Below are 15,943 nucleotides of genomic sequence, written 5' to 3'. Positions count from 1 at the left end.
GCCGCAGCTCCTACCGCCAACCATGCCCCAGCAACCGCCTGGCATCTTGGCCAAGCCCTGCCACGCCCAACAGCCCGAAAGCCAGGAGGGTACACTATGTGGCAGGGGGGGTGGGGGGCATGAGACGTTTTCTGGTTGGCTTCACACCAGTTTCACCCCTCCCCCAGTGGTGTTATTTGACAAGGATTTATTTTTTAAGAATTTATTTATTTATTTGACAGAGAGAGAAAGAGATCACAAGTAGGCAGAGCAACAGGCAGGGGGTGGGGGGAGCAGGCTCCCCGCTGAGCAGAGAGCCCAATGTGGGGCTCGATCCCAGGACCCTGAGATCATGACCTGAGCCAAAGGCAGAGGCTTTAACCCCTGAGCCACCCAGGTGCCCCTTGACCAGGATTTAAACAGCCCCCCTCCCAAAGCCTGGTACACAGAGGCTTGCATTCCCCAAGTACAGTTTTGAAGTCGGCTGCTGGGAACCCCAAACACTTTCCGCCCCAATAACTACAGCCAGCAATGCAGCAGACTGCCCCTGGGGCTTCACCTCTCCTAAATGCACTCAAGGCTCACATAGCAAAGCCGAGAGGAAATGCTGCAGGTGCAGTGCTTCTTTCCCTCGGCCCACGAGACTAAGAATCGAGTAAAATTCCAGGTTCAGTGCTGAGTCAGTAGCAGTAACAGCAGCTGGAAAGGGGGGGGGGGGAGGCTCTGGGAAAGGGCCCCATGAGCAATCCAGCACGCAGGCTCAGCACAGGTCAGCTGGGACCTAGGCAGAGGCTCATATGGTCTTGTCCCCACGAGGAAAGTCACTGTGGCCTGAGCGAGCCACCCGACGGTCTCCAGCAGGGAGGGGGGGGCTTCTCAGTTCTAACCCTATTTTTAATCTCCCACTGAACTTGTTTAAAAGAAAAATCCTATTATGAAAAATATGCATCGTTGAACATGTGCACAAAAAAGAAGCAATATTCTCAGATCAGTTCAAACCACTGTCTCCATTCCAGAGTCTCCAGTGTGAGCTGTTCTCACCTCTTCTATTTGAGATGTACCGCTGAGGAGAAAGGCTGAGATCCAGAAATGTGTCATTAGGATGTCTCTTGTTTCCTAATAAAAATCACAACTGCTCTGTAGCTATGCTCAGCCACCATTTTCAACATGGTTTCTACAGGAAACCACATTCGGATTTCCTTCGGAGGGTTCCAAACAAGTTCTGCTTCATGTTAACAGGTGAAACCAAGTGTCAGCTGTATCCACTGAGCTATTCTAAGAAGCAACTGGACAGGGGTGCCTGGGTGGCTCAGTCGGTTAAGCCACTGCCCTCGGCTCAGGTCATGATCCCAGCGTCCTGGGATAGAGTCCCGCATCAGTCTCCTTGCTGAGCGGAGAGCCTGCTTCTCTCTCTGCCTCTGCCTACTTTTGTACTCTCTCTGACAAATAAATAGATAAAATCTTTAAAATAAAATAAAATAAAAAGCAACTGGACAGATTCTCCTAGGGAATCTCTCCAAGAGTAGCAAAGAAAACCGCATCCGAGTCCCTACCGCTGAAGAGTTAATTATCAGTAATTATTTAATCACAACTGTGTCACTCGCTAGGAATGAAAACCTTGGTGTGATCGAACCTGTCAGAGAGCAGGTGAGGCCTCTGTGAGGCTTCCTGGAAGGTCGGAGACGTGAAGGTAGAGGGCGTTTTGGGCAGAGCGAGACGGCAGGGTACAGTGGCGTCAAAACAGACGGCACGGAGGGGAACACACCAAGACTGACCCAACCTTAAGAGGCCGGTGACAAAGCTGCTGCTGCCTGTTGGCAGCAACAGGGATGAGAGAAGACAATGCCTGGGCCGGGGAGGAGGGACCCAGCCAGGGAAGCAAGCGGCTCTGAGACTCGCTCTGGAAGCAACAGGCTGGCTCTGGCAAGGACAGAGGCTGAGGTCAAGCCAGACTCCCAGGCTGGTGATTCTGCTCACGCACGCTTAGTTCTTTAAGAGAAGACAAGGTCTAACTATGGCCCTTCCATTCTGTTGGAACCAGATTTGTCTGGTCTCCTGCCCGCCTAGAGATGCCACACAAAGTGCACCTTCTACGACCATCAAACCCACGCTTCCCACGGACCTGATTTCCTTACAACTTTCTGCATTTTCCAGAGCGATGGGGAGAGTATGTACCCACTTACAAGCCATCGGAAGGCATTTATAAGGCTCTGTCTTGAGCAGAAGCCAATGCACCGGAGGTTTAAGTCCACAAAAGGGGAGAGCTGCCTCTAGGCATTTCCAGCGGAACGCACTGCAAGCCTTAATGGTCAGGGTAAGCTCGGCTATGCTGCTGCAGGGGACACAGCCCCACAACCTCAGGGCTTGGCTACCATCTCGAACACATGACCCTCGCGTGAGCCGCCATGAGGCGGAAAGACAGAGGGCGCGCTAACGTCGCACTCGCTGTCCCTGGGGTACCTGCTCACGTTCCCGAAGGGCCCAAGCTAACTGCAAGGGAGACTGGGGACTTCGGAAGAGGCTACACGTGCTTGCAGGCCACACGACACATCAAGCTGAGAAGGAATCCACAAGTAGGGGACACCTGGGGGGTTAAGTCAGTTAAGCATCTGCCTTGGGCTCAGGTCATGATCTCCTGGTCCTGGGATTGAGGCCCGCGTGGGGCTCCCTGCTCAGTGGGGAGTCTGCTTCTCCCTCTCCCGTCCCCCCCACCCCACCAGCTCGTGCTCACTCTCTCTCTCAAGAAATAAAATCTTAAAAAAAAATCCACAAGGACCATCACCAATGGAGAAGCTAGACGTAACCCAGGGAAAGGGCAGCAGAAGGGACTAGAGCCGGCTGTTCTGTAAACCAAGACACACCCTATTCTGGCAGAAAGCCCAATATTACCATCGGTTTAAAAAAATGGGCAGAACCACTAGAGTATCATTTGACACAAAAGGAAAATATTAACCTAGACTCCAAAACCAGTGACACGCAACAAAAGGTAGACTGTGCCCTCCCATCGCTAGTGGGAAGCGGGTGGCTCCAGCACATTCCGCCTTCTTGCACAGAGCAGGGTGGTGCGCGCACCAGAGCTCGTTAGAGATTCGGAACAGGGCGGATCCAGGACACAGGGCGATACGAGGCTTGACTTCTCTGGGAAGGGCAGATCCTGCAGACAACTTTCTAGCATTTGTGCTACATATTCATGATCCAAGTTATACTCTCGTCGGTACCAACCCCTACCCCGCAGTCTCAGTAGCCTGACCACATAAAAGCTTCTCTCTTGCTTATGCAACCCCCTAACCGAACATTTCTACTCCAGTAGCTACCCTCCCAAGAGTGTTCAGGGATCCAGGTCCTTCCCATATCGCGCCACCGCCATTGTCTGCACTGGGGACCAGGGGAAAGGGTGACAGAGTACGGGAAGTTATGCTCCCTGGGCCCAGAAGCGACAGACACCACCTGTACTTCTGTTTCCTTGGCCAGAACTAGTCATACCTCCCTCCAAGACTCAAACGGTGCTGGAAAATGTAGTCCACAGGGTCCCTAGGATTCACTAGGAGCGTGCATCTCTGCTAAGCCAGCCATCTCTGCCACACTTGGCATCCTCCAAATGACCCTGTGGGAGCCGGCCAGCAAAGGGGTGTCCTCAGGAGAGAGCAAAGTCAAATGGCTCAGTCAGAGGCGAAAAGCCCTGGCCTTCGTCTTTTGAATGGATGTTCTCGAATTGCAAGGACTTCCTACCATAACTGTAGGATTCCACCTGAACTGGCCATCGCTTACTGCCTGTAAAATCACCAGGAGCACAACTGAAGAAAAAGATCTCAGAAGCAGGGCCCGTGGGACAGGAAAGTAGCATCTAAATGAGGTTCAGAGAGGAACAAAGTTAGGCAGAGCCAGACCCAGCAGTGAGGAGACAAGAACTTGTGGCCCAGGGCAGGTAGGGACAAGGTTTGATCAAAGGGGCCCGTTCTTGCCATGGGACCTGTTACTAGCTGAGGCAAGAAGCCACAAATTAACACACAGCTGGAGGCTCTCACTTATATCGGCCAGCAAGCACCCAACCAAGCCGAGAGTAAACGGGGACCAATGCTATGGGGCATTCCTTGGAAGTAACTGGACTGTATTCTACTGAACCACACCTCCGTCTAAGATTTGATAGCACAGGGGCGCCTGGGTGGCTCCGTTGGTTGGGCAACTGCCTTTGGCTCAGGTCATGATCCCTGAGTTCTAGGACTGAGTCCCACACCAGGCTCCCAGCTCCACGGGGAGTCTGCTTCTCCCTCTAACTCTCTCCCTCTCACGCTCTCATATAAATAAATAAAATCTTTTTAAAAAAAAGATTGGATAGCAACAGTAGGCATATTCGATTAGAGAGTCCGGTTAAACAGAATTTCCATCTGGCGCGAGCCAGAGTTACACAGATTGCCTTCCCGCAGGAAGTCGGTGTTTGCTGTGTTCACAAGCACTGAGAAGCTCCAGGGGACACACACCGCACGTACCCGGAGTCATGGCACAGGCTGCTGCTGGTACGTACATTCCACACCCGCAATAGTGATCGCAAGTCAGCACTGTGAATTCTGTTCAAGCAGATACACGGGCATTTAAACAAAAGGAAGGGGTTTCTTTTGGGCAAAGAAGAAGAGAAAGGGGAGAGAGAGAGAAGAGAAGACCTGCTTTGTTTTCCAAGCACTGAAAGTAACCAAGAATTTAACAGTTCTACTAAATTCCAGACTCTCAGCTTTGAAGACATAGGGCAGATGCTCAAAAAGTAAGATAAAAGCTAGTCCTTCTGCAGAGCAAAGGCACACAGGAATGGCCACCACCTCTGCTAAAAGTGAACAAGAGATCCCTCAAAAAAAAAAAATTAAACATGAAATTACATGATTCAGTAATTCCCTAGGTGGGTATGTACCCCAGAAAGTAAAAGTGGAGACTTGAGCAGGTATTCCAACACGCACGGCCATTATGGCATTATCTACAAGAGCCTGAAGCTGGAAACGACCGAAGCGCCCCATCTGCAGATGCCGGGGTTACCACTGGCTCATTCATTAGCCTTCAAGGTCACTCTGCTACCTGCCACGGTGCGGATGAACCTTGAGGACACCGAGTTAAGTGAAATAAGCCAGCCACAAAAAGACAAATACTCTATGATCCCAGTTATATGAAATTTCTGGAACAGGCAAAGTCACGGAGACAGAAAGTAGCACCGTGGTTATCAGCGGCTAAGGGGAGGGAGGAGTGACGGGTTGAAGGGCCTCGGAGTTTTTGTTCAGGCTGATGAAAAAGTTTTGCAGAGGGATGGTGGCCGTTGGCTGCACAAGAGTGTGAATGTACTTAATGCCAAGGAAATGCACACTTTAAAATGGCTAAATGGGGGCACCTGGGTGGCTCAGTGGGTTAAGCCTCTGCCTTCGGCTCAGGTCATGATCCCAGAGTCCTGGGATAGAGCCCCACATTGGGCTCTCTGCTCGGCAGGGAGCCTGCTTCCTTCTCTCTCTCTCTCTTTGCCTCTCTGCCTACTTGTGACCTCTGTCTGTCAAATAAATAAATAAAATCTTTTAAAAAATGGCTAATGGCAAAGTATAGGTTACATACATATGTTTTAGGACTTTCTTTCCAAGTGCTCGTGGCCTTGGCCGTGTTCCTTCACCAGAGTCATCGGTCCTCACTGGGGCTGAAGGCCCGCCTCTGGCTCTCTCGCACGCCCACCAAACCACCCAGGCTCCAGCGACCCCGAACCTCTCCTCCAGATCGACACAGGACCCCGGAAAACTGCACAACAAGGGGGAAAACACGCTCCGGCCGCCTTTGCCTCGCTAGGAGTACAAGAGACCGGAAGTACTCCCACTTCTCATCTATCATGTGCCCTAAAATGTATTTGGGGACATCTCAATCGGTCCACTCACCCACAAGCAGTTTTCTAGAACAGCAAAGTCCAGTGGCACCTTCTGTGAGGAGGAAAATGCTCTCTTCACTGTGCCTGCTGAACCCCTGAAATATGGCTGGTGCCAACAACAGACTGACTTCTTGCATTTAAACGGACTTCAGTGTCCACTGCCACCTGTGGCTAGTGGCCACCATGTCGGATCTGCGCTTTTACAACTTTCACGAAGAGCCCATAGTGACAGATTTGGTTTTTTGTTGTTGTTTTGTTTGGGTGGAGATGCCCAAAGTCTGTGAGCGGTAGCGATCAGGAAGCCAGGAGAGGCGTGTGTGGGTGGGGGGTGGGAATCTCAGTTTAATCCAGAAAGCCACGACTGGAGTTGCACATATCCTCGGCCAAACCTCTGAGAAGAATTTACTACTTATAATGACGTACCAAGAAATGATGTAGTCAAGACCAAGCCAAGGTCAACCAAAGGAGGTACAAGATGCAGAAAATTCTAGGCAATCTGGTCCCAGACAAGAAAAGGTGCCTGTTGTGTAGCTGTGGAATCGAAAGCCCAAGATTTCTGACTGAACTTTCACACCCAACCAGAAGGGGTCCGGTTAGTAGATGAGGGCTTGTTTTACACTTACTTACACACACACACACCGCCCCAGAGGAGTAAAGCCGCCGCACACCCAGCTTCAGAGCTGGCACCAGCAGGCAGGAGGCTACAATTGCGCAGCACAGCAGAAGGGACATTTCCCCTTTCAGAGAAGAGTGTTCCCCCACTCTGATTTCGGAGGAAAATGAGTAGAGGTCAAGAAAACCGAGGCTTCTGGGTGAAGTGGGCTCCCGAGGAACTTCTCTGAAAAGGTGTAGCACTGAGGAGTACCCGCTGAGCGGTCAGAAATATCAAGAGAGTGTTTTCAATGCGCTCAGCTGCTGCTGACACTCTGCCCCCCTCCAGGTGCGGAGGATTTGCTCTGCAGAAACAGCACCGTGTTGCCTGTGGCTGGGAACGGATGGCAATCCACCTAGCTTGCGGCTTCCCCGTCGGGCGGCCGGGCTCTCAAACTGCCTCCTGTACCTTCTCACATGCTTTTAAGCTTAGGGTGGGCACGGTTACCACCTCTTGACCAGTGGAGAAACCAAGGCACAAACCAGGTAATTACTGTCCCCCATACAAGGCTTATTAATATCACCCAACTGCCAGAGGCTTGTCACATAGACTCCAAACCTTCGGGAAGGGAAAATATCCGAGCAGCCATCCATTGCACACCTGCAGAAACTTGCCAACCAAAAAGCGTTGATTTTAAGACTGGATTCTTACCACACGCTTATCACAAGGAGCTTGGAGAGCTAGTGTCCCATTCCAGCAACGGAGGAGACCCAGGACCCCCAAATGCTTGTGCATTACGGGATAAAACAGATCTGTCACACCGGTGGTAGAGCACAGCCCATGTCAAAGCGTGTTTGGGGGCAGGAATTAAAGTTCTAGAAAGAACTCTGGGGGCATTTCTAAGAGCACCCCCCACCACACACTCCCTCGCAGCACACGGATTCCCACTTTCTGCCGCAAAATGGAATCACTTGGGAAAGCATTAAAAACTCGTGAGGCCTCAGACTGTGGGATCCTCGGGGTACAATGCGGACAGAGTTTCAAAAGTTCCCCAGGTGATGCTTATGTGTAGCCAGGGGCCCACTCATTGCTCTAAGGGACATGGTCGGACTGAGGAAATACAGTCTGGGGAGGGGGGAGAAGGAGAGCTCTGCGTCATCTGGGTTTTGGGCTGTTTCTTGGGTCAACTGACGTTTAAGGAGACGAAAAAGTAACCTGGTTAAATGCCAGTGGCCTCCGTTTTCTTATCTGTAGAAAGGTACAATGCCGGCCGGGCGTGCGCTGGGCGTCAGGGGAGGCTAGGTCGGCGGGGGCCCTGGCACGGGCCAGGGTCAGGGTCAGGAAGGCGGGCAGGCTGGGGCGGGGTGGGGGTGAACGGGGCATCCGCCTCACCTGCGTCGTAGAAGGCGTCGAGCACAGCCGTCTCCCCGAAGTCGAGCTCCCCAAAGGGCACGGAGGTGAACTGGGCGCCCTCGGCCTCGCAGGCCCGCTGCAGGCACTGGCGCGCCCCCGCCTCGGGGCCACCGGCCACGCCGCCCTGCGGGATCTCGCTGCGCACATATACTGCCCGCAGAGCCCGCCGCGGCCCGCCCGCGTCCTCGCCCCCGCTCCCGGGCCCCGCGCCCTCGGCCGCCCCGTCGGGCTCCACCGGCCCGGCCGCGCCCTCGGCTCCCGGCGGCAGCGGGCATTGCGGTGGCTCGGCCGCCGCCCCGAGCGCCCCGGCCGGGGGCGTCCCGCCGCCGCTCTCCATGCGGCCGCCCGGAGCGCCCTTCCTGGGTCCCGCCTCCGCACGAGCTGCGGGCGGCTGGGGGGCCACGAGCGGTCCCGGCACCCGTTCCCGGGGCAGCTGCGGGCGCCCGAGCGCGCCGGTGGCCCCGCGGCCGCTGACGAAAGCTGCAGCCCCGCAACCCCCGAGCGCCCTTTGAAGACTGAGGAGAGAGAGGCGGGGGCTGGGGACGTGAAGGCGAGCGGAGGGCGGGGGGAGGTCTGGGAAGGGCGGCGGGGCAGGAGCTGGCAGGGCGCCCCCTGCCGCCTCCCCCGGGCAGCGCCCGAGGAGGGTGGATTTGTCAATTTCAGGATTTTGCAAGCTGCCTTCCCTCCAGACTGACCAACATCAGAAGTCCCGGCTTTTTCCCCTCAAAACAATCTGAAGCTTTTCAAGCAGAGTAAACACTCTTTCAAAGCGCTGGTTGGAGGTAAATATTCAATTTCAAACTAAATGCAGAGGTAGTTTTAACCCAGGATTTAGGTGAGAAGATGCTAATTTCAAACGCCTCTGATTTTGATAAGTAGATAAATAAATGAATTAATTAAAAGATAAATAAATCGCCTCTGATTTTGCACTCTTTGTCCCCAGTTGCCAAGAGCATGGCCCTTGTGAGCCCCGTTCTGGAGGCCTGCTCATCCTGACTTTCACTGTGACCTTGACAAAGCACCAGGAATCACCAGCAACAACTTTTGTATGCCAGGAAAATAGGATGCCTGCCCCACCTATGAAATGCTGTGAACCCAAACGGATCTTTACTCTGGATCTTACCTGCCTCACGATTCTAGGCTCCAATGTTAAAATGTAGTATTACCACTGCAGGTAGCACTTCTATTTAAAAGACAGGCTATGGGGAGCCTGGGTGGGTCAGTGGTTAAGTGTCTGCTTTCAGGTCAGGTCATGATCTCAGCGCCCTGGGTTGGAGCCCCAGGTCGGGCTCCCTGCTCAGCGGAGAGTCGGCTTCTTCCGGTCCCTCTGCCCCTACCCCCAACTTGCTCTCTCCCTCTCTCTCTCTCTCAAATAAATAAATAAAATCTTTTTTAAAAAGGAAAAAAAATAAAAGATAGGATGCACTGGACATTGTCACAAGGTTTTGGGGCTTTGGTTTTTCATTTTTAATACCGGTATTATTGAGATACCACCATTCACAAACCAGCCAGTTCACCCATGTAAGTGGCTTTTAGTATATTCATAGAGCTGAGCAGCCATCACCACACTGAGTTTTAGAACATTTTCATCACTCCCCACCCCACCCCCCCGCAAATCCCCGGGAACCATTAACACTCACTGCTCCTCCCCCAATACCTCTCTGCCCTAAGCAACCACCAAGCTGTTTTCTCTCTCTATAGATTTGCTATCCTGCGCATTTCATAAATATGGAATCAAACAAAGTGTGGAAGAGGATATATATCTAGGAATGGGATTTCTGGGTCATATGAAAACTCCATGCTTAACCTTTGGAGAAACGGCCACTGTTTTCCAAAGTGGTTCCACCATTTTACATCCCCACCAACAGTATATGAGGGTTCTAATCTCTCCTCACTGTCACCAACACTTGTTATTGGCTTTTTGGTTAGAGCCATCCTAGTGAGTACAAAGCAGTACCTCACTGTGATTCTGATTTGCATTTCCCTTATGACTAATGATGTTGAGCATCTTGTCGTGTGCTGATTCACTATTTGTAGAACTTCTATAGAGAAATGTCCGTTCAGATCTTTTGTGCACTTTTAAACTGGGTATTCATCTTTATTATGGAGTTATAAAAGTTCTTTTTATATTGTGGATATGAGTCCCTTATCAGATATGTGATTTATGAATATTTTCCCCCATTCTGTGCATTCTTTTCACTTTCTTTTTTTTTAAATTTTATTTATTTGTCACAGAGAGAGATCACAAGTAGGCAGAGAGGAGGCAGAGAGAGAGGGGGAAGCAGGCTCCCTGCTGAGCAGAAAGCCTGATGCGGGACTCGATCCTAGGACCCTGAGATCATGACCTGAGCCGAAGGCAGAGGCTTTAACCCACTGAGCCACCCAGGCGCCCTTCTCTTCACTTTCTTCATGGTGTCCTTTGCAGCACCTCACAAGCCATTCTGACAAAAGCAAGATGGGACTTACCTGATAAAATCACGCTTTGGCTTCTCTTCATGTTTCAGCAATAATACAGTCCATGCCTCCATCCCACCCCCAAAGGAAAGCAGCAAGTACCAGTATAAATCTTTGAAGAAGTCCTTCTTTAATTCTAGTCCTGGTAGAAATTAGGAATTTCAACAAGGGACATCATTGTATACCCTCTTGTGTGGTCAGTGGATGGAAAACGGGCTCTGAAGAGCTCTGTAAAAACACACAGACCAGAACTGGGAAGAGGGAAGCCAGGGAAAACTTTCAACACCTCTGTTCTGAGCTTCAAAAGACAGGATGGACATATTTTCCTTGGAGACTTGTAATGCATAATAATAGTAATTTTCCTAATGTGCCTGTTTATCCGAGATTATCCCAATGATAGGCACAGCCTTCAGGAGGGCACAGATGCGCATTTCACAAGCACTTGCCAGCGTCTTGCTGTTGCCCCCTCTCCAGTCTTTCTGTGTTCCTTCCAGCTCTCACTGGGCCCTGCTGACTGAGTAAGACTCACAGGACTTGTGAATTGCGGCTTGAATAATACCTTCCTCTGAACACAAACCCTGCTGGGTAAAGAACCCAGAATCTGCCTAGCTAACGAGCGCCTTCCCTGCAGTTGGCGCACACGGTGCCCTTTCTCGTTGTTTCCAGTAATTTGCGCACCCGAAACAAGCCCCGGCCCCGTCTCCTGATGTCTTTCTTGCCTCCCAGCCCCAGCCACACTGAGAAAATTACAAAATGTTTGATTAGTCTTTTCTGTTTAGTTGAACAGTTGTTCAGTTTTTACCCCTGACTTGTCCCTTACTAAGTGCGTGTCTTGGAAACTACTTTGCCCCAACACAGAGATGTCATTTGGACTAGGACAGTGGGTTGAATAAAGTGGAAACAATATAATCAAAAAGCAAGATTAAACCTAGGCATTTTTCTCATTTCCTTTATTGTATTTCAGGCTGGTTATTCGTATCAATGGTGGTCAAACTAGTTAGCTCTTGGACTCGTTCAATGTTGTAAAAAATATTTTAGTTACCAGAGGAGTGGCAGTTTCATTACTTCTTTCATTGTACCCAAGAATCAAGAGCAAATAGTGACAAAAGATAAACAGCCATGTTATATAACAGTGTATGTATTTGTTGGGAAACTTTAACATATATAGTAATTCAACAGATTTATTGAGCACCTATTACGTGTCAGGCACTGTCCTTAGTGCTGAGGATAGCATAGTGAACAACACAGCCAAACTCCCTGCTGTCATATTAGATATAGATACTGAGCGATAGATATGGACATGACTACAGACAGATATCCTTTTGGGTAGATGCTATAAATATTGTATGGACACAGATTATTGTAATCTAATATACAATACAAGAAAAGCAAATAGGATGGATGAAACGGACAAGCAGTATTAAGCATAGATTGTATGTAAAATGTTGCCTTATAAAATGTAGGTGAAACTCACAGGATGTTTTAAGTGTATGTAATGAGTAAGCAGGGGCTCGTGAGGAAAAGGTGGACTTCAAGAGGTACATTAAAAATTGTAAGTTATTTTCCTCTAAGACATGCTACAGATGGAATATACGACGGAACACACAGATAAGTGGGGATGAAAAGACAGGTCATTCGGCATGAGTGTGTGATCTCTCACCTAACAGTTAAATTACCCCCAAAGTGAGCCCCCGTGGGTGACCCCCAGTACAATCCCACATGTGCCCTCTATCTTCTTGAACATATAGAGTTTCTTATCATAACTGTTTCAATGCCCTTGTCTACTAAAGCTAACATCTGTTTTATTCCTGGATCTGTTTCTAGTGATTCTTCTCATTGTGGGTCGTATTTTACCTTTTTTTTTTTTGCATGTCTGGTAATTTTTTATTAGATGGCACACATTGCAAAATTGAATGGTACTGCATACTTTTGTGTTCCTATAAATATTCTTGAGCTTTGTTCTAGGATAGAGTTAAGTTACTCGGAAACGGCTGGGCTCTTCTGAGGATTGCTTTTGAGCTTCAAGTGGGATCAGAGCAGCCTCTAGGCTAAGACTGAGTAATCCCCCGTGCTGAGGTGATACTCCTCTGAGTACTCTACCATCAGGTGATGTGTGACTTTTCCCATTCCAGCCAGTGGACACAGAGGCTATTCCAGTCCTATGGGACCTCCAGGGATGGTTCCCTCTAATCCATTCAGGTAGTCCTTTCCCGAGCCTGAAGGTGTTTCTACACACACAGGTGCTAGTCAGCACTCTGCCGAAGATTCCAGATCTACACATCTCTGGAACTCTGGGCGCAGCTGTTTCCTCTCCATTACTCCAAATGTAGCCTCCTTGGCCTTCTAGCCCCGTCTCGTCGGCTCAGGATGGCAGCCGGGCTCCTCGTGGGCTCCCTTTCTCTGTTCAATAGCCTGGACTCTCCCTCCAGGCAGCAAGCTGGGGGAAATTGTCGGGCTCGCCTTGTTTACTTGCTCTCTCTCGAGGATCTCTGTCCTGTGCTGTGCTTCTTACGTGATTTTTGCAAACTTTTTGTAAGTCTGAAATACTTTAAAGATGAAAAGATTTAATCATCTTGAAATTAAGATGCTTCTTTAGTTTAAGCTTGGTACAGGCTGAGCATTTATGACATGAAAAGAAGGAGAAAGATGGGCTCCTTCTCTCTCGTCTCCCGCCTTGCTAGCCGTCCCTCTGAGGTGGGGATGTGCGGAAGATCTAAGACAACCCCCACCGCCGATGGCTCGCTGGTGCTGGGATCACATCGGTCCAGGGGAAACATCGACCCTTTGCCTCACAACCTCTGGGGGTGCCGGCCACTCCTACCCAGCCTCTCTCTCGCTGCCTTCATTTGAGCTTTCAGCCAGCCATCTCGACCTCCAGATTTCTGAGGTATGATTCAGACACCTGTCCTCTATTGTCCTGAAAACGTCTTGGGACATATGTAGCAAAGTCTCCTTGAATCCTTTCCCCAGGCTCGTGGTAAGTGATAGGCAGCCTTCCAACACCCCCATTGGCAGGGAGGAACTCACCAGCATACCAATCTCTCTTCAAAAATATTCTTCTCATTTCCAATTCTCTTTTCCGGCAATGTCCAGCCTTTCTTGGAAACTCACTTTGAGCATTTCTTTACTGGTGCAAGACTTTCCAGAGCTCTCTTTTTTCTCTGCCATCCACTTTCTGCTACCAGTAACATTCTAGATGGTTCCTGCTTCATCAGCTTATGGCCTGGAGGCTGATGATAACATGAACCAGAGCACCCACGTTACTTGCAATGGACATTGAACAAAAACTTGAACGAGATCAGGGTTTAGCCATGAAAATACATATGGAAGGAGCAGTTCAGGCCGAGGGAAGAGCCAGTGCAAAGGCCCTAAAGCATCCTGATATGTTCAAGAAACAGCAAGGCCAGGATCTCTAGATATTTAGGATTCCATCATCTTATATTTTAACAGTTCTAATTTCTAGAAATTTCTTCCATATATTCAAATGTAATCTTCTCTTGTAACTTTTACCCATTGATTCTAATTTAATTCTTGAACGTGGCAGCTTTCCAAGAACTGCTCTTAGGTCTTTTTTTTTCCTTTTTTTCAGGTGATACCCTGCCTCTCAGAGCCTTCAATCATTCCTCCATGACATGATTTCCAGGCTAGTCACCACCTTGATGATTCTCTTCTAGAAGATTCCTTATTTGTTTCAATTGCTGTTCTGTGTGTGCCAAAAACTTTTTTAAATGAAACATTTTTAAAAAGCTGCATTGGGGGCGCCTGGGTGGCTCAGTGGGTTAAGCCGCTGCCTTCGGCTCAGGTCGTGGTCCCGGGGTCCTGGGATCGAGTTCCGCATCGGGCTCTCTGCTCAGCAGGGAGCCTGCTTCCTCCTCTCTCTCTGCCTTCCTCTCTGCCTACTTGTGATCTCTCTCTGTCGAATAAATAAAATCTTTAAAAAAAAAAAAAAAAAAAAGCTGCATTGGGGGGCGCCTGGGTGGCTCAGTAGGTTAAAGCCTCTGCCTTTGGCTCAGGTCATGATCCCAGAGTCCTGGGATCGAGCCCCGCATCGGGCTCTCTGCTCTGCAGGGAAGCCTGCTTCCCTTCCTCTCTCTCTCTGCCTGCCTCTCTGCCTACTTGGGGTCTCTGTCTGTCAAATAAATAAATAAAATCTTAAAAAAAATAAATAAAAAGCTGCATTGGGGGACGCCTGGGTGGCTCAGTGGGTTAAAGCCACTGCCTTTGGCTCAGGGCATGATCCCAGAGTCCTGGGATCCAGTCCCGCATCTGGCTCTCTGCTCAGCAGGGAGCCTGCTTCTGTCTCTTTCTGCCTGCCTCTCTGCCTACTTGTTGTGATCTCTGTCTGGCAAATAAATAAATAAAATCTTTTTAAAAAGCTGCATTTATTTTAGTTTTTATTTTTATTTTTATAAAAGATTTTATTTATTTATTTGACAGAGAGACACACAGCGAGAGAGGGAACACAAGCTGGGGGAGTAGGAGAGGGGGACGCAGGCTTCCTGCGGAGCAGGGAACCAGATGCAGGTCTCAATCCCAGGGCCCTGGGATCATGACCTGAGCGGAAGGCAGACGCTTAACAACTGAGCCACCCATGTGCCCCTATTTTGGTTTTTTAAAAATATTTATTTGTTATTTGAAAGAGAGAGAGAGAGAGAGCGCATGATGGGGGGAGGGTAGAGGGAGAGAGAGAATCTTAAGCAGACTCTCTGCTGAGCGCAGAGTCTGAGGCAGGGCTCGATCTCGGGACACTGAGATCATGACCTGAGCCCAAATCAAGAGTTAGATGCTTAATGGACTGAGCCACGCTGGTGACTCTTATTGATTGATTGATTGATTGATCTGAGAGAGAGAGAAAGTGAGGGGGGAGGGACAGAGGGAGATGAGAGAATCCTCAAGTAGACTCGCTGTTGAACATGGAGCCCTGAGATTATGATCTAAGCCAAAATAACGGGCTGGAGGCTCAACTGACTGAGCCACCAAGGTGCCCCTAAAATTAAACATTTTTATTTTAAGATAATTGTAGCTTCATATACAATTGTAAGAAATCATACAGAGAGACCTAGTGTACACTTTAGTCAGTTTCCCCCAATGGGAACATCCTGCTGAACTACAGTACGTGATCACAGCCAAGACAGTGATGCCAACAGTCAGCATGCGGATTGGCTACATTCTATTGCCCTTTGACCCCCACACCCATCTCTCTCCTCACACCCTATACCTAACTACTGGCAACTAATCTGCTTTCCGTTTCTAGAAGTTTGTCGCTTCAAGAATGTTATATAAATGGAATCATATAGTGTGTAACCTTTTAGGATTATCTTTTTTGATCCAGCCTAATTCCCCTAGGATACATCCAAGAGGTTGCACACATCAGTAATCCATTCCATTGATTGCTGCGCACTATTCAATGGTATGGACGTACCACAGTCTCTTTAACCATTTATCCTTTCAAAGACACCTGAGTTGCTTCCAGTTTGGGGATTATATGAATAAAAATCCTATGGGCATGCATGTACAGGTTCTTATGTGAATCTAAGTTTTCATTTCTATGGGATAAATGCCCAGGAGTGCAAATTCTGCATCACATGGTAGTTGCATGTTTAATTATTTTAAGAAACTGC

General features: G+C 49.4%; 1 protein-coding gene across 7 annotated transcripts in view; it reads right to left on the bottom strand.

Annotated features, from left to right (window-relative positions):
- MAP3K15 (mitogen-activated protein kinase kinase kinase 15) overlaps nt 1–8,365 on the bottom strand; it is a 114,482-nt gene extending 106,117 nt beyond the window's left edge. For 6 of the 7 annotated variants that reach the window (XR_014307339.1, XM_082718283.1, XM_082718288.1 and 3 more), the window contains exon 1: nt 7,848–8,365. Coding sequence is in view for 6 of the 7 variants with exons in the window: in XM_082718283.1 (XP_082574409.1) it covers nt 7,848–8,205 (358 nt within the window). In the remaining variant the exon portion in view is untranslated. The remainder of the gene's footprint in view (nt 1–7,847) is intronic. The other variant, XM_082718287.1, reaches the window with a different exon arrangement.
- Nucleotides 8,366–15,943: the final 7,578 nt, after the last annotated feature.

This window comes from Mustela nivalis (assembly GCF_964662115.1).
Source record: "Mustela nivalis genome assembly, chromosome: X".
Classification (NCBI taxonomy): Eukaryota; Metazoa; Chordata; class Mammalia; order Carnivora; family Mustelidae; genus Mustela; species Mustela nivalis.
Note: the sequence above shows the minus strand (reverse complement) of the source record. Positions and strands in the feature narration are given on the sequence as shown.